We start from the raw sequence: 24377 nt of genomic DNA, 5'->3' as shown, positions 1-24377 counted from the left end.
GATACTATAGTTGTTAGAATGTAGATGTTATGGCCTTTTGTGAATTGTTTGTTTGTAGTTGCTTATCTCATGGAGTCTTGACAGGATATTACATGATTTTATTTTATTTATAATCTGCCTGACTCACTGAGATATAGGCTGTGCAATGGTGTATTCTGCCATGTATTGTATTGCACTGCATTGTGTTTGTATGAAAAACTAATAATTTCTTTTTATTTAAACTATACACACTGCTTAGAAATGTGCAGCCCATGACTAAGCTTGAATCTCAGCCTTTGCAGGCAAGAGTATTGAGCCAGGTCAGGTTCTTCAGTGGATACAAAGGGAAATAAATGTCTCTCTGCAGGAAGGTACAGTTTCAACTAGGGGCTATAAAGCTGCATTATGCAAGGGAATCCCAGATTGGATCTGGGGAACCAAACTTTGATGGTCTGGATTATTCAGCTGCAGGCAAATGCAGCAAAGGTGGACAGGTGTGTTGATAGACAGGAGGAGAGCGGTGCAGGGCTGGTGGGCAGTTGAGCTGGCAGGCATGAAAAGAGTTGTGTGAGGCTGGCAGGCAGGGGAGTTGGTGGGCAGGAGGAGAGTGGTGCAAGGCTGGAGGGCAGGAGAGTTGCGCAAGGCTGGTGGAGCGGGGGAGGATACAGCAGGCAGAGTGGATTTCCATCCCACCCCAATGCTCCCTGCTCAGATCCAGAAGAGACTTTCAAGCCACCACCAGCCACTTTTTAAAACTGCTGAAAAGATCTAACTCATTTGTTTCCAGGCATAATTCAAATTGCTGTTTCTTACCTTTAAGGACCTATATGGCCTGGATCTGGGGTACTTGAAGAATCGCCTCCTGCCACACTATCTAGCCCATCAGTTAAGATCCTCCTTCGAGCCCTGCTCTCTGTGCCCTGGTCTGTAGACATGTGATAGGTGGTGACCAGACACAGGGCTTTTTCACTAGTGGCTTCCCAACTTTGGAATCCCCTGAGGCTTACCTGGCACATACTATACTCACCTTCAGGCACCAGGCCAAGGTATTTCTTTTTATCCAGTCTTTTAATAGAAGGATTTCATCTTTTAAAATCATTTTCAGAAGCTGCTCCTAGCCTGAAGAATGTTTATGAAAATCATTTAGGCTGTTGACTATTTCATGCTATTTTCACTTTGTCTGGGGTTTACAATTTGTTTATTATTAATTTTATCCTGTTTTATGATTTATTGTATTATTTTACTTTGTGAGATGTTCCAAGAACATCTCTGGAGAGGAAGCATATAAATTTCCTAAATATATAAGTAAAATAAATAATACTAGGGAATGACTGCAGCGAGTTAAACAAATTTATAAAGAGGACACGGTATCAAAAGGCTGAGGCCTTTGGCAACCTCAGAGGAAACAGACTAATCTAGTTACTAGATTCTAATATTCTAATTATATTCTAATATTCTAATTCACTGTAGCAGTGACAATTTACAGTATAAAAAATAGTTTAGAAAAAGTATAAGCTCACCACTTCTTCATGCCTGCATTTTCTTACGTTAATTCCATTAATCTGTTAAAGAAAACATAATAATCTTTGAATGTAACTCTTCTCACCCAAATGCATTTACATTTATAGGAATAAATCTGATAAAGGGAGTGGGCTTACTTACCTTAGAATTTCCAGGCATAGCCTGGCAACCAGCAGGAGACCGGGGGGGGGGGGGTGCAATAGCCATTGGCAATGGCGTAATGCCATTTCTGGGTTTTCCCTTCCTAGGAATTTCAGGAAACTCTATGGTAAAACCACAGACTTTCTGGCAACTCCTAGAAAGGACTGGGTATTCCTGGTTTCCATCAGATGACGGCCATTTTTTAAAAAAATTCTCCCTCTGCTGCTTGGAATGGTGATGGGAAACAGGAGCTGGGAGAAGGGGATTCCCTGGCTCATGGCAAGGCTGACAACCCTGACTTACCTGCAGAATTGCATCTCCTATGAACAGCAAGCCTGAGAGTTCCGCTGTGAATGAAAAAAGATCTTTCAAAATTTTCTATGAAAATACTCAGAAATTTTAATTTCTTTTTTTCTCTAGTATATACCGTGGATGGAAACTTTAAAATATTATGCATAACTAATATTTTTAATATTTGACAACGCGACATTACAGTTCTGATGTCTAACAGATAATATCAAGACTAGATTCTACAGTGGTGGTTACCAACTGGTGAGCTGAAGTACATCAGAACAGGATTTTATAGTGTTCTTCCATCCAGTTGGTGAAAAGAGAGAACTGTTCTTGTTCACGACAGACTGTCTTTAATTTGTATGTACTTTCTATATCATCCTGCCCTGTTCTCAAGATGATTGGAGCAGGGCTCAAAACAAAGTAGACCAGGGATAGGCAATCATTTTTCCTGAGTGCCACAAAAAGAGCAACATTTACCTGTGAAAGTGTTGGTGAAATGACAGGCAAAAGTAAGAGGACTGTATTTGACCAAAGAAATTGACAGCAAACTGATCCCATGTGGTATAACCACAGGGAATTGTTGCAAACTGGCCCTGTGTGTTGAGTAGGGGTGTGCATAGGAAAAAAATAGATAAATTCAATTTGATAATACTGAACTGGAAAAAAATTGGTATTCACAAATACTGTATTGATACTCTAGTTTGGTTCGGTACTATAGAATAAATTTAGTAAAATTTGGCCATTGTTTCCTATGGAAAATTCAATTTTTTCTGGTGGCTTGGAGGGGTTATTTTTCAGGGGATCTACTCCTGATTGTCCTTGAACAACTTCCAAAGTTTCATAAAGATTGGACACTGAGGACCCATTTTATGGCTCCCCAAAGAAAGTGTCCCCAGCCACCTCCAATCTCCATTATTCCCTATGGAGAAAACTATGGAGCCTATCCAGGAGGGTAAGAGGCATTTTACAAGCAAAATCCACCAAATTTGGAGGAGAGCTACTCCTAACTGTCCTCTAACTACCCCCAAATATGTCCCAACCACTCCATCTGTTTCTATTGTGCGGGGGGGGGATCCAAACTGACTCTCAACTGCAGAAACACATGGACCAAGGCTGCCATGGCCAGAGGCACACTCCCAAATACGAGATCCACACTAGACCATCCAACATAACCAAACTGAGCCCCCCCCCCCCAAACTCCAGCACCCCTTGAGCAGGCTGATCAGCCACTCTCCATTGTTCCCTATGAGGACCAACATCTTACCAGAGAATCACCCAAACCAAACCGAAACAAGGGACAGTTGTGCAACCAGAAGGAAATTGAAACATGGGAATGGAATCCCCCAGAAGCAAAGTGAAGCAAGGGACCAAATTCACACCAAAGAATCACATCCATTTCACCCAAAACAAATTGAAGCAAGGGACACTCTTGCAAAATAGCCCAATAGAACCAGTGTCATTCACAGCAGCCAGACACTGGGTGCAGCCAGTGAGAGAACACACACCACAGAGCAGAACCAAGCCATAACCAGCCACAAAGCACAAGGCAACAGCACAGTAGCATAAAATGGATCCCACCCAAGTGGCCTCAAGCTGAAACTGACAGTGAGATACTTGGGAAACTCAAGTAATTCTCTCTTGGCAGCAGCCTTCATCACTGATCCCCTCCCAACCCCGCAATGAGAAAAGTTAAATTTACATTATAACAATGCATTACATACATTATTTTACACAACAGTATTTTGTAGCTTCATTTGAGTTTTTCTGTGCAGTCCTCTCTGTGACACATGGTGTGTTATTCTCTACTTTCTCTAACATCTCTTGCTGACTTCCCATCCCAGTGGCAAGAGAACAGCTGCAGGGTGGTGCCCTTGTAGCTGCCTCAGGAAAGAGGGCCTTATGAACCCTCTTGCTGTCACCAAAAGCCAGGCTGGTGAACAGCAGCGGGGGGGGGGGGGGGTGCTGCCTTTGTACAGATGGGAGGAGAACCACAGCCCTCTCCCTCCCTCCTCTAGTTCTCTCTCACACATTCACCTGGGTTCCCTCTCTGCCCTCCTGAGGCTAATTTTTCTGCCTCCTGTAACCTACACTAACTAATAATTAGCCTTATTAGACAGTTAAATTACCAACCCACCCAAAGCACCTAACCAAAAATGAGAGTTTCTTTTAAAGGCTACCTACCTACTCTGAAAGCTTGCTTTGTGGGTTTAAAACTGGAGATGAGATTATAAATCTCTTTTTAAAAGGTCATGTTTAGGTATATGGCACTACACTGGCAAGCAGCTGAATTCTTCTTCGGGAATCAAGCTACCACTAAACCCCCAATCTACAGGTAAGCCTATTTCTAGCGTGCCTGGCCTGGCTGCAAGGGAGCCAGAGGTGGGCAGGGAAAGCCTTGTTAAATGTCACTAATGGGCAGCCTATTTATCTATAGAATTTGAGTAGAACACATACACACCTTAACCCTTCTTAATTCCTACACAAGCCTATTAAAGCGGGGAACAACTCTGTTGGTCCCTAAAAGCTAATAAAGTTTTGTTTTACAAGATCTACAACTAGCCTATCTTAAAAACAGTATTTAAAATTTCATACAACCCTCTCTGAATAACCAAAGTATGCTCGAATACCATTGGGTAAAAGTGAACTAAGCAGGACCCCTAAAAACACTCCCCCCCAAAAGAAGAACAACCAACCAAGACACCAAGCCAAACCTAAATGCCAACAGAGAACAGAAACATAAAACAAATGTATATAAAGAAAGAACAGCACCCCTCAAAGAACCAACAAAAATGTACAGCAACAAAACACTCACAACAGAGGAAAACACAGAACCCCCCCCCCCCTGAAGAAAAAGAACTATAAAACAAACAAAATTCCCCAACAACTCAATGAAGCAGAAGAATCCCCCCAGAAGATCAGCAAAATGAACACTAACTATAATAAGTAAAAGCCAAACCAAAGCACCCCCCCCACACAAAAGACCAATCAATCTGCACCCCCCCCCTCCACACAGCAAAAACCCAGCTTTTAAAATGCAAACTGAAAAAAAAATAGTTTCCCCCCCATCCCTCCCAGACACCATGCCTACTCCTTTCCCCCAAAGACAGAAAAAACTCAGTAAGTCTATAGCTTTCAAACCAGGCAGCAGCAGAAGTCCTCCAGGTACAGCAGCATGTCTCAGCAGGCAGCAGGAGGAATTCTCTGGGCAGCAAAATCCAATTGCAATCCATGTGGATTCCAAAGGAGCCCAGGCCCAAGCCAAACCACAGAGACAGAGTCCACAGCCAACAGCAGGAAGAGTCTCCGATCTCTCCAGGCAGCCAGGGCACACACACCACACAAAATGGAGGCTGCTCTGAGGCAAGCCTGACTAGTTAACTCTTTGCAGGGCAGTTTTTAAAAGGTGTTCTCCTTCTAGAGAATCCCATTGGTCAGATAAGAAGAGCTTCTGCAAGTAGACATGGGCACTGTCATGGCCCAGTCTGAGAGTGAGGTCTCCTCTGGAGGAGAGGAGCCTCATGTAGCCAGCCACGACTCCTCAGGAGAAGAAGAGCTCTGTGTAGCCAGCTCTAGCCCTGACTCAGCAGAAGCCGGCAATCAGGAGCAGCAGCTGCTGGCTGATCAAAGCTCACAGCTAGCAGCTGAGACACCAGCACCCTCTAGCCCCAATACCACAGGGGAAGCTCAGCCAGGAACTTCCACAGGGGATGCTCAGTCAGGGACTGCCAGCACCACAGGGGAAGCCCAGCCAGGGGCTTCCACCCCCCCCCCAGGCTCACCCACGCCTAGAGAGCGCCGCAGACAGCGCCAGAGACTGGAACTGCAGGAGAGACGGCGCAGTGCTCGTCTCCTGAGCCAATGCCAGCTGCTGGAGAGCGACGATGAGTAGCATCAGGATGGAGCCCCAGCAGCTGGCTGAAAATCAGTCCTGGCTATAAAAGCCAGTCAGGAGCAACTGCCAGGCGTGGAAGCAACGTGTCAATTACCTGCAACCACTTCCTGGTACCTTGCATCCTGCTCTTGCCTGCACCTTGCCTTGATACCCTCATGCTCTGACCTATGGACTGGACTTGGCTTGGCTTTTTGGATCTTGGACACACCCCTGGTGTTTACCTTGGGCTCTGACTACAGACTGGACTTGGCTTGTGACTCTTGAACACTCCTTGGCTTCGTGTTAGTACCTGGGCTACCAGCTTGGGCGGGCCCAGCCCATGACAGGCACGGAATGGGAAAAAAACAAACCACGTGGTTCATGGTTCGTTCCATTTCACGGAACATGAACCATGAATTAGCCAAATTGAGCCGGTTCCAAACTGGTTTGAGGTTCGAAGGAGCCCAGAATGGGCACCTTCACGATCACAGTCAAACTAAACAAGACTTTCCCAATGTCCAATACCCACTAAATTTGCAGGGGACATAGTCCTCTCTGTCCTCTAAAGACCTCCCAAGTTTCAGAGAGATTTCAGTAGCTGCTGGCAGCTACTTTGAGGGGCTGGCCCTTTTCCTGGCTGGATGGGCCAGAGTGCGAGCTCTGTAGTTCGCAGAGACAGCTGCCAATCAAGTGTGGAGGCCTCAGATTGGGGGCAACCAAAAGACTGCCACCATTGCCTGGGTGATGGATAGAATGGTGTAAAGTGTCTGGCTTCCCGAACCAGCAACAGACTGGAACGGTAGGAAAAGTAGTTCGTTCCATAAAAACATGGACCCGCAGAACACGTTTCTTTGAAAATGAACCAGCCATTCCATTCAGAATTTTGTTCTGTGGTTCATTTTGTGCCCAACTCTACCTGCGAGTATTTGCCACTCACTCCTCCCTTTTTTCCTCTCCCATCTGGTAAAAAAGGCAAGAAACAGTGTTTCTTTGCTTTTCCTTAGCAAAGGAACAGCCCAGCCACTATTACCAAAGTTTACTGAATTAACTTGAATTAATTCAGTAAACTTGAGTTCAGGAATATCAAACTCAATGATCAAGTAAAGTTCAGTGTTTTTATTGAAATTTTAATGATCAGGTAAAGTTCAGTATTTTTAAAGGAATACCAGGCCTGAATTGCATGGCCCAAGTGCTGAACAAAATGATCAGACACGTCACTTTTCGGCACATGTGTTATCTAGTAGTAGACCCGGGGTTCCTGGATTCTGAAATTAATATACTGAACACTGTGGAAAGCTAGGATTATTCATTTCTCAGGAAATGTTTGGTGAGTGGGACACATCTAGACTACTGCTGTACAAAAAGTCAGTGCAAAGCATTCTGGCTATTCAAATTTAGGAGAATATTTTTTAATGAGAAAACTATAAAATCATGCTAACTAAAATGTATTGTTATTTATTTATTTATAAAATATATACCCTGGTTTTCTGCCCTCATCAGGGCCACAAAGGAGGCCATCATTTTGACGGGGTCATTTTAAAATCTTCCAACTGGATTGTCTGGCACAGATTCTTACCTCTCTGTTCTTTTGAAATTTTGGAGACCACCACTGGAATGTTATGTTCTGCTCCTCCCTGAAAAACAAAAATAATCATGTTTCATTGAGCTATTTTGAGCTTATAAATATTGCTGACTTTTCAAGATCTTACTTAATTTCCTGTTTGTACTATTTCAGGAGAAGGGGAAAGAATGTAATCTATTATACAATACTGCTTTACAGTAAGTTTTCTAATGCAATCAGCTCTATTGTTGAGGGGGGAACGCATGTTGGTAGCAGAAGCAGAATGAAACAATGAAACAGAGTTGACAAAGAAAGCAACCTCACGGCAGGTTTCCCCAAATTCTCCACAGATTACTGTATCAAGCCCACACTATAAAAGAGAAAATTGGCACAGTCCTGAAACAGTGACCATGCTGTGATCATTTTCTTGTCAAGGAAAATATAAACAAGTCATACAATAGAAGCCAAGACGCTTGGACACTGAATTAAAAGGAATGTTAAGGTTTTCTTTGTGGCTTTCATTCTTTTTGTTCTCAGTTTCACATGCACAAAAACTTGGTAAGAAAATGTATAGGTAACATTGAATATAAGAAAGAGAATTCTAAGAAAGGTAACAACAGGTGGGAAAAGAGAGAAAATAAAATAGCCTTAGTTTGACTGGCTTTTATAGAGTTACCATTAAAGTAAAACTATTTTTTTTAAAAAACACACACAACACATTTTCAGCAGAGAGAAAGGTAGCTTTAGACATTGTCTATCTCTTTAAGCAAACCAGCTAATCCTTTATCACCCTTCTGTTTTTAACAAACATATTTTTCTTGTCTTTCCATAAATGATCACCTCATTGTTAGCTTAAATTGCAGTATCACTGTTCATTTATAGGAAAGTACATTACTTAAAGCAGTGGGACCCAATGTGGGGCCCATTGGTATCATGGCATCCACAGACACCTTTCTTTGGGCCTGCTAAAGTTTTTAGAAAATGGACAGTGCCACTTGGGTTTTTTCCCAGCAGGGCTTCTGATTGGCCACTGTAGATTTGGCTAGGTAGATTTTTTTTTAAATGGTATATCTAGCAGCAGTTGCCACTACAACACAAGAATCTTTTGCTGTATGATTAAAGGTAAGCTTTGCATGCAAGAAAATACTTAAACGATCTGTTCATTAAAAGGCATCCTATTACAGGCATCCTTCTGTCTGTAATTTTGAAGAGTTACTATTAGAGTTATGTGTAATCTCACACCCTGACAATCTGTGGTTGGTGCCACCTCCAGGGCAGCCATTTTGTGGTTGGCTCACCTCCATTTCATGGTTGTGCCCACTGCCTTGTGTCAGGGTTCCAAAGGTGCCTGCAGGCTTGAAAATGTCAGGGACTCCTGACTTAAAGAAAGGCAGGCTGAGACATTATATGAATTAATCATCCATTTGAATAGCTCCAGTATATTCAGGTGAACATTCTCCTCCTCCCCAGTGAGAGTTGGGGTTTCATATATATGAAAACATAAACTCATGTAATGGATTCTATAACCAATACACATAAAACAAGCCAGATGTTTTACAGTTTATCCCACAAACTTTAGCTATGGATTTACTAGAAATTAATCACTAACAAACAAATGGAAGCCAACAGTTACACACATTCTACATGAAGTCTGCAAATTTGGAGCAGGAAAATGTCAAGGATTTTATTGGCTACATATTTTCAGAATTTCAAACTCCTGGCTTCAGATTATGTTTTGATTATATTCTCATGTGCAATACTTAATTGTAAATACTTATGTAAAATGTAATTGCTAGTAATTTAATTTTTTTTAAAATCCCACTATTTTTATTGTTTTAGCTTTAATGCAGCATTTAGTTGTTAACTTGATTAAAAAGCACAACAGATCAACAAACTAGACTAATTTTAAGACCTGTTTCTCTCTCATCAATTTCCTAATCAATGACGACATGAGAAAACTACTGTCAATTTGTTCTATCAGTCACATTTTTAAGGTAAGTTCTTAGAAACACATTTTCCCTTATGTATGCATTAATGCTACTTTGCATTCATATGTGGTAACTTGAGCTTGTTCCATAGCAGCCTTCAAGTTTCCTGTTGTCTTTTAGAAGAAAGGGGGACATGTCTGTTGATCTACTCAGTGCTTTAGTGTTGAAGTAAGTTATTCAAAAAGTTCTTCCTTTCTTTTGAAAGGAACCTAGATGGGTCTTTTATGTTTCCAAAACTTCACTATAACACACAGGAGGGGGAAAAAACCTCCTATGAATTCATAATCCTACCTACAGCAAAGTAAAAATGATGGAGAAAACAGTAACATACTTGGTTATTAATGATGTCCTTACATGGTCACAAATTCAACCATTATAGCAGCTGTCCAGCACAACTCTAAGTAAAATTACACTCTTATATGTTTATTGACATTGAAGGGTTCAACTCTGCAGCACACAGGGAATCTTACGGAATCTTGAAGAATAACATTTATTAAATCTTTGTGGGCCAAAAAGATGACATTTCAATAAATTTATTAGTCTTTAAGGTGCCAGAATACTCTTTTTATTTATTTATGAGCAACTGTGAAAACAATACAGAATTCCTGATGAGTTCACAGGATGCTTTGTAGGCCTGCCTCTGTGATTTAGCCATCATTAGTGAGCATTTAAAATGGAAATGCCTTTGAACAGAATATTGTGCCATTGCCTATCTTTCTCTTTAGTTTACCTAAAAAACTTCAGAGAACACCCAAGCTGAATCTTAATGGGATGCTACCTCCACTTTCTCTTCTATTAATTAAGGAAAACCTGTAGCTGATTGCCATATTTTAAAAGTAAATAAATTTAATAAAACCTTTCAGATCCCATTGACTGTATTGTTAACTGCACTTTCAAACATGCTTTGATCTCATTAAAAACATTGTCTACAAGACAAAGGCACTTCTAATATAATACATGGAACAATAGCGAAAATACACACTACCTTTATACTTAATCCAAATCCTCCTACCGTTTGTCTTCTGATTGTTACAGTTCTTTCCTGAAATGACAAACTAGGTTCAGTTATATTTAAACTGCCAATTATCTCTGAAAATATCTATAATCACACCTTAATATGATGTTCCTAGCCTGTGAACTATACTTTCCGTGGGTAGTTCCAAACTTCAACGTTTATTTTAAATTTGGCATTAGAGATGGGGGCTCAGGATCAGAAGAGTTTCCCACTATCTTTTAAATGTTCTTGTTCTTATATACATTATGTGTTCTACACTGTATTATTCTGATGCAGGCTGTTCATGATATTTTTTAATTGTTTTTAAAAAAGGAGTTGTAGGTTATTAACACTAATACAAAAGTTTTTTCACCAGTGCAGGCTGCCACATGCACATGTTGAGTCCTAAAGAGTCCAAAATAATGTCCATGTTTATGCTTCTTTTTAAGAATGTGTAATGTTAGATTGGGCAATCTATCTAAAGTAACTCCCATGATACATCTTCAGTCTTTCCACAGTGGGGTTTCTACAAGTATTCCTGAAAGTGACCCTTCTCCTTAAATAGCCTGCAAATCCATTTTCATTTGTATTTATTGATAAATAATAGCATATACATATTTTTAAAATAAAAAATGGATAGCTGCAATAATATTCAGTATTATTAGAAGTATAATGGGCAACAATTAATACAAAACATGATGTCATTTCTCTAATGAAACCAAATGTACAATCAGAAAACCCACATTTTCTAAGCATTATATATCTGCCTTCCTCCTTCAAAGAGAGAGAGATTGTCATACCCCTAATTGTGGAAGACTGTCACTTTGATAGCCTTCTGTAAATTAGCACCTAACCCAGCAAATAATCCAAAGAAATAATTCAGAAGTATTATTCAAGTATTATTCATGGTAGAATATGAATGCAATAAATTGAAACCATTCATTATAAATGTCAGAAAATGTGAAACAAAATCCAGCTTGAAATGCATAGCTGGAACTATTACAATAGCCTCCTAGTCCAAAGTTATATTGTGCCAGTTCCCTGTGGAATAAAATGTATACAAAAGCAGTAATCTTTCATGGCAATCACAACCAGGGATCCTTGATTGCTCAGGCAATACAGTTCATAAACTGTCCACAAGCTGCACTCAGTATAGTTGAAATTTTGACAAACCACTGTATTCATTTGTCTGTCTTATTTATTTACTTCATTTATCATTCGCCTTCTTCACTAAGACTCAAGGTAGATTACAAAATATAAATGAACAATTCAATCAGACAGCATAGGACATCCAATAAACACTGCAATCAAACTAGGTATACAGAATTAGAAAACACTGCCAACAGAAAACTCTTTAAGGCATGGCATACCATAAACAATGTGGAGAGTGAATAACAAAGGTAGAAGGTAGTAAAAGCAAGATGATGTGTACAATAAACACTGCATGAAGTTTTTTAATGGAAAAGGCAGGTGAATTTTCCAGACAAAGAATAATTTGGGCACACACATTCTCATAATGCTTATTATAACTCTTCCTTCCCATAATCCATTTTCTGCCCAAGGGAATTCTGACAAAATATTTCCATTAAGAATAAGCTTGTGGGAAACTTATTTGTCTCCTTTTACCTGCTCCCCTTGTGCTGTATCCTAAACCAATTCTAAGGGTTCCCTGACTGTCAGGAGATGCTTTCAAACAGAAACAGGGTGGCAGCAAACATCCTTTCTAACAGATTGCATTCCATTAGTCGTTCCTAGGATCTAAGCCTATAATTATGCCCAAAGTGATTGAGTTCAAAGAAGAAGTAGGAGATTCTAATCTCACAGTACAAACTACAAAGAAAAATTAGTCGCCACTGTAAGTGCTAACATTTTGTTACCACTGTATCATAAGCAACTATTTGTACTGGTTTAAACACAAAATTATGACTTTTTACAGCACTCCCTCCCCACAAGCTTTATACGTTTGACAGCATCTTAAGTACATTTCCTAACAATCTGCCACATTCTTATGTGAGAAAAGGGCATCCTGAATAAAGCCGTTCTTATCCCTAATACTGAGCAGCCCTACAATACAGTCTGTGCTTTACCCCCACTGGGATTCTTGCCATATTATTTATAAATAGATATGAAGGGGTCCAAATAGAAGAATACTCGATTCTCAGAGCTTGGATTCATAAGAGAAAGTTTTGGCTCCCATCCCAAGGCATTTCTGCGTGGACCTCCTTTTCTTCCCCCATATAAGTGAATGTTTGACATTCTTTTCCTACAAGGTAAAAGTATAGCACTGCACTTTGGACATGTTTCAGTGAAGATAATTATTCTTGGCCTTATTTTCACTAGTATTGATGTTTCAAGAAAGAGAGCACACAACGTGTTCTTGTGACACTGAACATCCTGTGAAAATGTGCTAAGCCAAATTCAACTGGATGTGTCTGATGAGTGCTACAAAATCATTATAAAGGGAATATAGTAAAAACAGTCAATGTTTTATACAAAGGATCTGTCTTTCTCAGCTAGGATGAACCTATTCATTTTGGATACCATCAGTTTCTCAGTAAAGGGCCACATGGAGTCCACTATAACAATTGCTCTGGCAAGAAAAATAACACACATCATCAAATTGATACAAAGTTGCTAATGGGCTATGTATTTAATCTGCACATAAAGAATAGCCAGGTTAACCAAACAGCAGAATATATAGTGGAAGCCCACAGCCAAGGGATTTAAAGAAACACATACTAAATGTAAAAGAATCTTTTCTATTCATAAACCTTCTAAAGTGACACAGTGCAGTTAACTGACTTTAGTGCAAAAACAGATTCTCAGATAGTACATTGGTTCTCATTAACTGGTAAAGGCAAACGGCCAAGTAATATACACTAGATGAAAATAAATACAATGTATTTTCATCACATTCAACCAAATAGTTATTTCATTGGTGCAAAATAGCCGGAACGGTTCAACACCGCCGAAGAACAAACAATCAAAGTCCTATATCTCTTAATCTCAAGAAGACAAATATCTTTATCCTATTTGTTTTTTAATCCGATTTATGGCAGATGAACATGAATGAAAATGGCAAGCTATCAAGGACCGCAGACCTGACAAGGAACCGGTCATCAAAGACTCTTGTTTCCGGGAAAAATGCTTCATCAGGGGTCAAACAGACCTCACCATCATACCCACGCTGACGTGTATGAATTCTCAAGTGGCAGCCAGATGTACCCTGTTTCCTGGCCGTGCACCTACTATATATTACTTGGCCGTTTGCCTTTACCAGTTAATGAGAATCAATGTACTATCTGAGAATCTATTTTTGTACTAAAGCCAATTAACTGCTCTGTGTCACTTTAGAAGGTTTATGAATAGAAAAGATTCTTCTACATTTAGTACATGTTTCTTTAAATCCCTTAGCTGTGGGCTTCCACTAGATATTCTGCTTGTTGTTACTAAGGGAGCTTCTCTTTTTTCTAGGTTAACCAAACATAACACATCATTTGTTACCTTCTGAAATAATATTCTCAAGATATAGGCTATAGAATGGTAGGGAAATCCAATCACATAACTAAATAAAAATATTATGCATATGTGCCAATATATTATTTAAATGTCACATGCAACATATATAATAGCATGTTAGTGAAATGCATTGAGGAAATGATATATCTTTTAACAAATAAAATGAGATAGGCTTTGGCAGAACAATGGGGATTCAGAGGTCTTCTAAGGTAAGCTAAGGAAAGAGAAGAAACAATCCAAGAAATTTGTACAGAGTTCCAAGGCCAGTATAGGCAGAGTATTCAAAGAGGAGCTGAAAAGACAAAGAGAGAGCTCCTGACCTTCACCATGCTCCTTCACCCTCCATATTTTCATTACGTCTTTTCTGTCTTCTACTACTGTGTTTTTTAAAATGTAAATCTGCAGTCAGAAGCCAACTTTTTAAAAAACTGTGCAGATTGTTCAGGCACTTAATTATTGCCCTGTATCATACCATACCTACACAGAAGCTGCATAGTTTCCCCACATTCCTCTCCATTCCTGAAGCCCCTTCTGATTCCTGGAAAGCCTGTTCCCACAAAGAGGAATAGCTGCATGGGCTGGGGCAGCAGATGGAGGATGGGAAAGGGAGTAAAACTGCCTCCCCCTGTCTCTTCTATCAGCAAAGCTCCATAAGCTGAAGATACAGAAGAAACATCCACCCATTTCTCTTTCCAGTGCTGCCAGCTCCCCCTGCCAAATGGCCATTCCTCCACATTGTTTCTGCAATCCCAGCAATCATTTTTCCAGGAGTCAGAAAAGGCTGCAGGCTAATATTATTACTATTTTAATTATTTGACAGGGTTTAAAAGTTGTTTCACTGCAAATCATCTTATTTTGATGCTTAAAATAGTACATTATAATTATATACCTATAATTATATTTAGGTAGGCATAAAGGAAATAATAACAGATATTAGAATTAATAGGAACTCCCTGTGAGAGAGACAGCAATAATAAAGAGGCTGAAATGTAAAACATCAATCATAGTTTCAGCTCCATAGGGTTCTGAAACATAACCACAATATATTTTATCACTATCTATTCATTTCAGAAGTTCAAGGATCTGCTGTGTTAATATAGTAGAGAAGCGAGTAGTTTTCCATGCATTTTTTTCATATAATATTGTAATACATTTTTTTTCTTGTAGGTCTTTCTCTCAAGCATTGTGATCTGTATGTCGGCAGACTCACAAGTGGTGTGTGTATAGCAGGGAGGGGATTTGCCAAGGCACTTGACCTAGCAAAAGATGAATTCCAGTTCTTGGGGAAAAGACCTATAAGAAAAAAGGTACCACAAATTTCCCACTAAACCTAAATTCCTTAGCCCTTGCTCCTCCACTTATATAAGTAGTGTTGAACATCAGTGGTACATTATCTATTTATCTACTTCCTTTCTACTTCACTTGATGTAGTAGTTAGAGAGTCGGACTAGGATCTGGGCAAACCAGATGAGAATCCTCAGTCTGCATGGAAGCTTGCTGGGTGACTTTGACCGAAGTCACTCACTCTCAGTCTAGCCTGTCTTACAGGGTTGTTGTGTAATTAAAATGGAGGACAGGAGAATGATGAAAGCTGTGGGTCCCCATTGGGCAGAAGGTGAGGTTTAAATAAATAAATGAATTTCCCACCGATCCTAAATATCTTAAAACTTGATCCTACACTAATATCAGTAATATTGAAGATCAGTGGTTTCTCTGCACTGATACTGGAAGCACATCAAGAGAACTATTACTGTGATGATATGGTCATAGATTTTGGATCAGAAGCAAAAGATGGAGATAATTACAGATACATTATTCGTTTTCCAACCATTTCCTTGGTTACAGCCAAGAGAGCTTCTGTACCAAAATGACAGACGGGCATGCTCTCCAGGACCTATGTCAGAATTGTCTATTTTGCTGTGTGAATTACACTTGAAGAATGCTCAGGTGTTAAGCTTAAACTGCCAATTCAACTAGTCAGCTCAAAAAGAGAAGTAGTTTCCTTTCCTCTTTTCTCCCCCTATTCCCAGTGGCGGAGAGGGAGCAATAAAACAGTTTGTAGGCTAATTAAGGTGACAATCCAAGGAGATTGGAGAGAAAGTTCTGACCTAGTCACTTAGGCAGTAGAGAAGTCTTTGCCTCTTTCCCATTCTGGCATATTTGGACAAGAAGGTTGCTGGGAACAAGAAGTGCTGGCTTTAAGAGGGGGGCATCCTTTTGTGGGAGGACATTCAGAAACAGCCATTCAAGAGAAATATGCCTTAGAGAACTGTCATACACCAGTCCCTGGTCTCATGAGACATGCTCTAGCTATTCTGGAAGAAGAGTAAACCTAAAATAAACATCAAGCCTGGAATGAATAAGACATTTCTACCTCTTCCTTTAACATCAGAAGGATGAGTTAGATCTAAAGATAAAGGATGCATTTATATCTATCTGATTATTTTTCTTTGCTCGGATGCTGTAGTTGTAGATCAACTGTACTCTTTTACTTTTGTATCTCTTGAATGTGTATATACTTAAAGTAAAATTTTCCTCCTTTAGAAATTGGAGTTGTTTGCATCTATGAGAAAAGCCTCATTTCTAGGCTCACAAGAATGAGGTATGAGAAGCAGGAGTACCTGCTTGGCAGAGAGCTTCTCTAACCAAGTTTTAAGCATTTCTCTGAACATGCATGTAAGGAGGCAACTGGACTGACAGACTCCTATTAGAAGCCTGTGGTGGCTGCAGCAAGAAAAGAGAAAAGGAACAGTGTGGGATAAAGGCTGGAGAGAGATGAACTTCCCATGGGGTCTAGCAACTACAGAACAGACCCAGCTGAGGAAATCCCTCATTTCACATGGTAAAAAAAAGGACATACTTAGACATCTTACCACAGCCCCATACAGCTATTCTGCACAGATTCTTTTTAAACCTGTTGCATTGAATTGACCAATTGACAGCACCCAATGAAAGACAAGAGTTACTTGGGAATTATTAATAATTAATAAATTTAAAAATAGAAAGCCCAACATAAATATTTATTTTGTGAAACAATCAAAAGGAAGAAAACAATACTTACACCGGAATAGAAAGGCTCACCAGACACACAGATCACGTCTTGTTCTTGAATTGTCAAAATATCTTTAGCTAAGTGCAGCCGCACTTTGAAAGGTTCCTGGTTACCATCCTGCAGCAAACAAATCCCTGTCTTTGTCTTCAAAGGAAGAACAGAAAAAAAAGATTGCCTTAGTTTTCAAACTGCATACTGATTGCTCAGTTTGTAGGATCAAAAGGATTTTTCTTTTTTGTTTTTAAGCTGGGCTAGTCAGTAAGGCTTTAACAGAGGCTGGTAGCACTCAACTAAATCTCCAGTTTATCAGGTGGAATCCCTACAGGTATCACCAACAAACAGAAACAGTGAAAGAATTCTGAGGCAAAACTGGTAAGCTGTAATATTTTAGTGGCTTAGAGACTTGATTCATGCAATGATGATCATCTAATACATATTTGGTTTTAGCAACACCAGGAGCAAAAGTCAACATAGGTATTTCAGCAACCAGTGTCTTAAAGTAAAAGGGAACAGCCTTGCACGTTACGGCAGCGTCGTTCAGCCCATCATTCAAACTTATATTAAGCACACAACCGTTATTAATTAAAAGTATTTCAATTACTCATGAGGCAGGCATTCAACTGAAATCACAACAGAGCACTGAAGTGGTATGAAGGATTGGTTTTATAATCCAATAGCTTTAACCCATCAAAAACATGTTGATTTTAAAGGTATTTCTGACCTTAGTTTATATTTGTGCACTGCTGAACTAATGCATGTCTACATCCTGCTGGGCAAAAACATCATCTGGAGGGAAGCTTTCCAAGACAGAGCATGAGGTATATCTTGACAATTCAAAATCAATGTGATACTGGCCACAGAGTAATGCCCTAGGGTTGCCAAACTCCAGGTGAAGCCTGCAGATTTCCTGGAATTACAAATGATCTCCAGATGGTAGAATCAGTTCCCCTGGAGAAGACAGCTGCTTTGGAGTGTGGGATCTACAGCATTATAATCCCACCAAACTCCCCCTCTTCCCTAAACCCTACCCTGTCCAAGCTCTACTCCCCAAACCTCTACGAATTTCCACAACTTGAAGCTGGCAATCCTATGTAAGCCTATTTTACAATATCACAGAGATTGTGTTCCTACTGATTTTACCTTTGTTTTGAAAAAGGGTACTTAGCTAATAAATTGACACTTTCCTTCCTTATACTCGAGATCATATATTTGTTAGACCTCAACAGGTACCTTTCATTTTTTACATATAGTTAACCCCCTATTAAGGCTCCACTGCTTCTTTCTATCAGTGAATCTTACATTTCTAGATTTGATATATTACTGCTAACCATTCATGCTTGACCATCATTTCAAATTTCTCTTCCCTGTTAGAGATGCTTAAACTCCCCTTACTTCTTATACATACAGCTTCAGATTAAATATAACTGGAGGAGGACCTGTCTCTTTTGACTCTTTCATAATCATAAACTTTCATGTCTAACAGTGAAAAGCACAGGAGTTGGACCATACAAACACAATGGAAAAGAGGAGTGTTTCTGCGTTTAGTATCACACCCCAAACCAAGCAGATTGTGATTCTATCCCCCATGCAAGGAGACTACTTACATTTTAAATCACCATGCATTTAGGAGGAGGATCTCTACTACTACTTTTTGTGATCAGCAATTTGTCACCACATGCCAAATTACAGAGAACAGGCTGTGCTGTGTGTTAACCTGAAAGCTTGTTTAAACCCACAACACAACAAGCTGGGCTAAAAGCTATGGTTTTATACATTGTGTATATTTTAATTTATGGGAGCAATGTACGAAATAATGAACCTACCAAATACTGAAATTCAGTAAACCAGCTGTAGCACTCAAGGTAATTAACTGGGGGGGAGGAACCTACCCATGTAACAGCTTGTATAATATATGAGTTTTAAGAGATAAGCAGAAATTTAAATTTGCAAACATATACAGTAGTCTCACTGCTACCCATTAACAAAGGATGCACTTACAGAGAAAACACCAGTTACAGTGAAAAGATCCTGTGCCTAGAGCCCAAGGCTACTCTGAGAAAACAACTACAGATAAGGAAATATTTACTCAGGTATGCTAAAGACCACCACACCACCAGCCAATTTATTAATGCCATCACCCTTTAGCCCCCTGTGGTATTATAAACTGGCTGTAAGTTGACAAGAAGAATGCATATGACCCAATAAAACATTGTCCTGAATCTGGCCAGCAGATAAGACCAAGATACTGACACAGATTTAGACTGGAAAGTTGCTTCTTTCTATGTACAATTTATGTAATAAAAGATTGTCAGTGCTTGTATCTTAGATACTGGGAAGGGAGAAGAGAGATATTTTAATTATTTTACAAATTCCCTCAGCCAAAGAAGGTAAGATATGGAAAAAATGCCTTCTGATACAAACCACCTAGGACCTCGTAACAGGAGCTGTGGACAAGCCTCAGTACCTCACAAATAATCTGAGGACTGCCTGAGGTAAGATTGTATTTTAAAAATATTAAATTTTTTATATAGTTGTTCTGCTTTACTTGACTGCACACTTGGTTGGTTACTCTATAAAATCTCCTGATAAGCTTTATGAAAAAAGCTGTGGGCAAGAATTAGATAGCACATTATATAGCAGACATAATTAGGCATCAGAATGAAATTAAAATATAAGCCAGTATTGTGACACATGTGGGCAGAGTTTATTTACACTATGAACTAGGAAACTAAGCATGAAAAAAATCTTTTTTTGTAATGAGTTCTGAGTGAGCCAGAATTCTTACTCACACTCCTGGCCTTACACACACAAACATACACATGCACAAGCATAGTCCATGTTCTAGTAACTCAATGCACTGGGTGGTGGGAGGGGCCTTGAGTGGTAACAGTTTCTTCCACAGATAGGGGCTGCCATCCCATTTGACGTGGAATATTAACCTTTAAAAAACATTTATTGGTGGGAAGAGTGAGCACTGTCTGTATACGACATTGATTGTTATATGAATTTGATGTGTACTGATCATGACCATTGCTATGGGAATTTGAATTGTGTAACATTGTTTGTGTACGAATTATTGATTACCATATGTTGATTGTCTACTGATATGTATATGTAATTATTCACATGCAATAAGGTTAAATTAACTGCATTTTGATAACTTTGAGTACACACGTTTCTTTTTCAGTATTATTCCCATTTATTCCTTCATGTGTAGGACAGTAAAACAGAAATCATTGATAGGAAGAGTGTTTCCTTTTATGTAACTATTAGTAGACACTCTTGGCTTGTCTTCATCGGAAAGCCACGAGACTGACAGTGTGACATCACTTTCAGCGAAAGCCTGGAAGTAACACGACACCTCTCTAGAAAGCATTGGAAACTTCATGATATAACTATAATGTTTTCAGTGATTACAAGAAAGGACTGACATTGCTCTTGGGTAAGTCAAGCCATTAGGGTCCACTAACAGTTACATAAAACACTATTCCCAATTATAGTTTTTTCTTTATAGTCTTTTTTGCAAAGCTTAGGGATGAGCAGGGGAGGGAAGGTGGCATGGTATAGACAGATCTCATCAAATCTCAGAAGCTAAGCAGGGTTGGTACTTAGGTGGGTGACCACAAAGGAAGGCTCTGCAGAGGAGGGCACTGGTAAATCACCTATGTTGCGTCCTTGCCTTGAAAACTTGGCTATAATTCAATTCACACACAGGGATGAGCAGATATCCCAAATTCCATTCCTTTATTATTCTAAAACTTTGTACTCCACTATATTTCACTGCTTCATTCTTATTAGCAAGAATAATTTCTAAAATTAATTCTAGAACAAGAACATGTGTAGCTTGTTGCAGTTTCTGGAAGTCATTTGCATTTGTTTTCCCCTCGCAATTTATCAACTCTAAATAGAACACTGTAGAAAAAAAAATATTACTGATGACATCATTTCAATATTGTTTTTATGCAGAGTTTTACGGGTTTATATGTATACTTTGGTTAGGGTTGCCAGCTGCCTGCCAACTGCAGGCAAATCCTGGCAATTTGCCCCTCTGCCCACCAGGAGTTTGGCGGGAGGAGGCAGGCCGCCTGGTGATCACTCAGTGCTGGCAGACAGGCCATGTCAGTTCCCAGCCCCATGTGTGAGGACATCACTTCCAGAAGTTACATTATAACATGAAGAATGTGTAATAAGAAGAAAATCTATAATTACACAACAAGCCACAAAGGTGCTATCATTTATTGATGAACTATCCTCAACTCTCAAATTGGAAATGATATTTTAGTAGAGGGATCTATATAGCCAGAGTTCTGCTAGTTACACATGCATACCCAGGGCTCAGAACTAAATTCAGGAGAAAGAAAATAATGACATATTCCTAATACATTTATTGCTTAAACTGAAAACAAGATCAGATAATTTGGAACTCCAAAATCCAGGGGCAAGTATTGCTGTGGAAAATGTCAGAAGCATTCTTAGCAAAGTATTTCTTTTAGATAGAGTTATTAAAAAATAAATAAGCCTTTCAGGCATTGGCCTGCCAAGTATATGCCCTCTTGATGCTAATACTCTATAGAATCCTGAACTCCCCTTTTTTACCCACAGCCTCTCCTATCTCTGTACAATAAACCTATGTTAAGTCTTAATCTCAGCCCCACTTCCATTTCCTTCTGGGCTTTCACTTCTTCAACTCTACATTTACTCATCCTGAAAGACAATATCTTGCAATTTTCTTCTAATATCCTTACTCATTCTCACTAATCCATTATTCTTGAAGTGTTGCTGAAACCACCTGTTTTGTTCCAATATTATGGTGTTAGTTTAATATATTGTAATACTAGCTTGATACCCGTGCTTTGCTACAGTATTTAACTACTTTAAATCCAGTTTGTATCGAGGTTCACATTGAACTGGCCCCTAGAAAGGTTGTGCACCATCTCCCCATGAACATTTCAAAACTCAGTTGCTATACTGACTTATATAAAATCTCTATTCAGGAGTCTTGTACCATCTTTCTTCAACTCTCTGCAGTTTCCTTGACATGATTTTTACCTAAGAACACAGAGTTCCACAGCTGACCAATCAGAGAGGGGGTGCAAGCAGGAAGGAGCCTGCCAGCAACACAGGAAAGCTAGGCCCTACAGGGAGATTGGCATCCCTAGTGAACTTTTACAGGAAGACTGGGAGGTGAATTTTACCTCAGGACACGTCCAATGACTCCCAATAACAACTGCATACTTTTTAGAATGTGGGGGATGAGGACCAATCAGGCCGCATATGCAAATGACCTCTGTGTTCCAACTATCTCTGGGGGGGAGGTGTGGAACGTGAGCCCCAATCAGCCCACATATGCAAATGACCTTGAAAAGCTGGCCCAATCAGGGAAGAGTGGCCAAGGTAGCAGGAGGCAGGGATGCAAGCAGGCAGCAGCCTGCCAGCTGAACGGGGAAGCTGTTTCCCTTTGGGAAAACACATTTGACCTCTTTTTACCCCCTTAGGAGGCGAATTTCTTAAAATCCCTTCTTAGTGGGTGTTTACATCATGAAAGGAATGTTCTCCCTAAATTTCATGTTTCTAGGTCCAGGGGTTTGGGCTGGGCATTGATGAGTCAGTCTGGACACTTGTCTTTATATATATAGATAACTCGTTTGAAAAGAACAGTCCACTCAAATGAAATATTTTATTACTATAGTAATATTAATGATTTTATTATGTATGTGTTTTTGTTTAATAACTTTTCATTTTTTCTTTCATCTTTCTTCCAATGGCAGAACCTGAGAAATGCAGGGAAACTTAGGATGTTCAAATACAAAGAAGGGAGATGTCATGGATGGGGCACAGGCATTATGTGCCTTTGGCACACTTATCACCCAGTACTCAACAGTGAAATAGAAGGAAATTTGATCAATGCCCACAAATAATTTTCACAATTCTTTTTGCTCATGTAGAAATTCTTAGAAACAGAGAGGGGAAATTAGAATGGTGAATTTGTGCTGAACTTATGTTTGTGAGATGTTCAGCTGTATCTGTGTATCTAAAGCAGAGTATATCTCCAGGAAAAAAAATCCACACAATGGTGTCTGGGACTAGCAACGGGATTTTTCTATAAACCTGATAAAAGCTTGCAGAAAAATCTGAAGGCCAAAAATGTACATTGGAGAGGGTTATTCCCAAAATAAGAACCTAAGGAAGGAAAAGAATGCTGTGTGAGAACTTGTGAGACTACATACTGAAAGTTTTGTGGCCACATTATGCTAGGAAACTCAAAAAACACTGCCAAGGCTTCCATGTCTTGGTTAATACCAACTGATGGGGGCGGGGGCATGGAAAATGAAAATGATAAAGATGGGCAGGGAGGTAGCAAACAAGCAGGAAAAAGAAAATGAAGGAGGCAAAGCAGAAGGGAGAGAAACAGAAAAAGAAGAGAGGAAAGAGGAAATAGTACAGGGAAGGGAATACAGAGGGGATAGGATCCCCCAGATGTCCTCATGGATCTCCTGCTTGTCATATGCAAAAAAGTTTAAAGAATAAAATTAGAGCAGAGGTTATCCCCCACCCTAAAACTATAATAGCAGTTTCTGTGAATATGCAGACAACAGAGGAAAAATGTGAATTTGGGGTTAATGTAGCAATCTCAAAAAGTGCCTGACAACTGAAGAGAATGAGCATTGGGTGGGGGGGTGGAGTGGGGAAAGAAGATGGAATAAAAGGAGAGTACAGGGAGGAGGAGACGGAGGAGAGAATGGGCTGGCAAGGGCAAGGAGGGGGCAGCTGGAAAGGATGGTATATTAAGTCAGGAGCTGACACAATGGGCATGCATTAGGAAGTGTGGGTTGGTGAGCTGACAGGTCGGACAAGTGGAAGGGAAAGAGCTAGAGATGGAGTAAAGGAACAGAGGGAAAACAGAGATGGAGACGGGGGAGGAGGGAGTCCAGCAAAGGGGAAGGGTTCTCCGTTGGGTATGTATAAAACAATCTTGATCTGCCCTGTTTGTTTTAGACTGGGAAGAAATTTTTCTCTTAGGTCAAGCTAGCTGACAACTGATTTGTCATCTTTGAAGCACAATTAATACACCTAGGTATTTCTTACTCAAAAATATAGAATACAATAACAACTATAGGTACTCCCCTCCCCCACCGCCAACGTACAAACTTTTGGCATTACCTCTTCACATGCAGTCCTGAAATCCATGTGCTATGGCACAGAAGAGGTATTTGTCTAAAAAAAGAGAAGGTTTTATTAGAACCATGTTACCAGCTATCAAACATTGAAAGTATTTGAAGGGGAAAAAATGGAAGACGAAGAAAATCTCCATTATTGTATGCATTGGTATGGCTTTGCGATCAGCAATGATTAAGATCTTAAGAATATATAAATGAATGGAGATCTTCCTAGCTTTGATGAAGTATGCTAAGCCAATTCATTAAGTATGATTGAAGAGCTGATCCTTTCAAGCACCT

At 39.7% G+C, this 24377-nt stretch overlaps 1 protein-coding gene across 2 annotated transcripts in view; it reads right to left on the bottom strand.

Moving 5' to 3' along the window:
* SNTG1 (syntrophin gamma 1) overlaps positions 1–24108 on the bottom strand; it is a 188696-nt gene extending 164588 nt beyond the window's left edge. For both annotated transcript variants that reach the window (XM_054985264.1, XM_054985265.1), the window contains exons 1-6: positions 24082–24108; positions 16930–17064; positions 10341–10397; positions 7383–7440; positions 1945–1988; positions 1500–1541 (exon numbers count right to left, since the gene is read on the bottom strand). In XM_054985264.1, the coding sequence (XP_054841239.1) occupies positions 1500–1541; positions 1945–1988; positions 7383–7440; positions 10341–10397; positions 16930–17064; positions 24082–24108 (363 nt within the window). The remainder of the gene's footprint in view (positions 1–1499; positions 1542–1944; positions 1989–7382; positions 7441–10340; positions 10398–16929; positions 17065–24081) is intronic.
* Between the last annotated feature and the right edge of the window lie 269 nt (positions 24109–24377).

The sequence above is a fragment of the Eublepharis macularius genome, chromosome 7 (genome assembly GCF_028583425.1).
Source record: "Eublepharis macularius isolate TG4126 chromosome 7, MPM_Emac_v1.0, whole genome shotgun sequence".
Classification (NCBI taxonomy): domain Eukaryota; kingdom Metazoa; phylum Chordata; class Lepidosauria; order Squamata; family Eublepharidae; genus Eublepharis; species Eublepharis macularius.
Note: the sequence above shows the minus strand (reverse complement) of the source record. Positions and strands in the feature narration are given on the sequence as shown.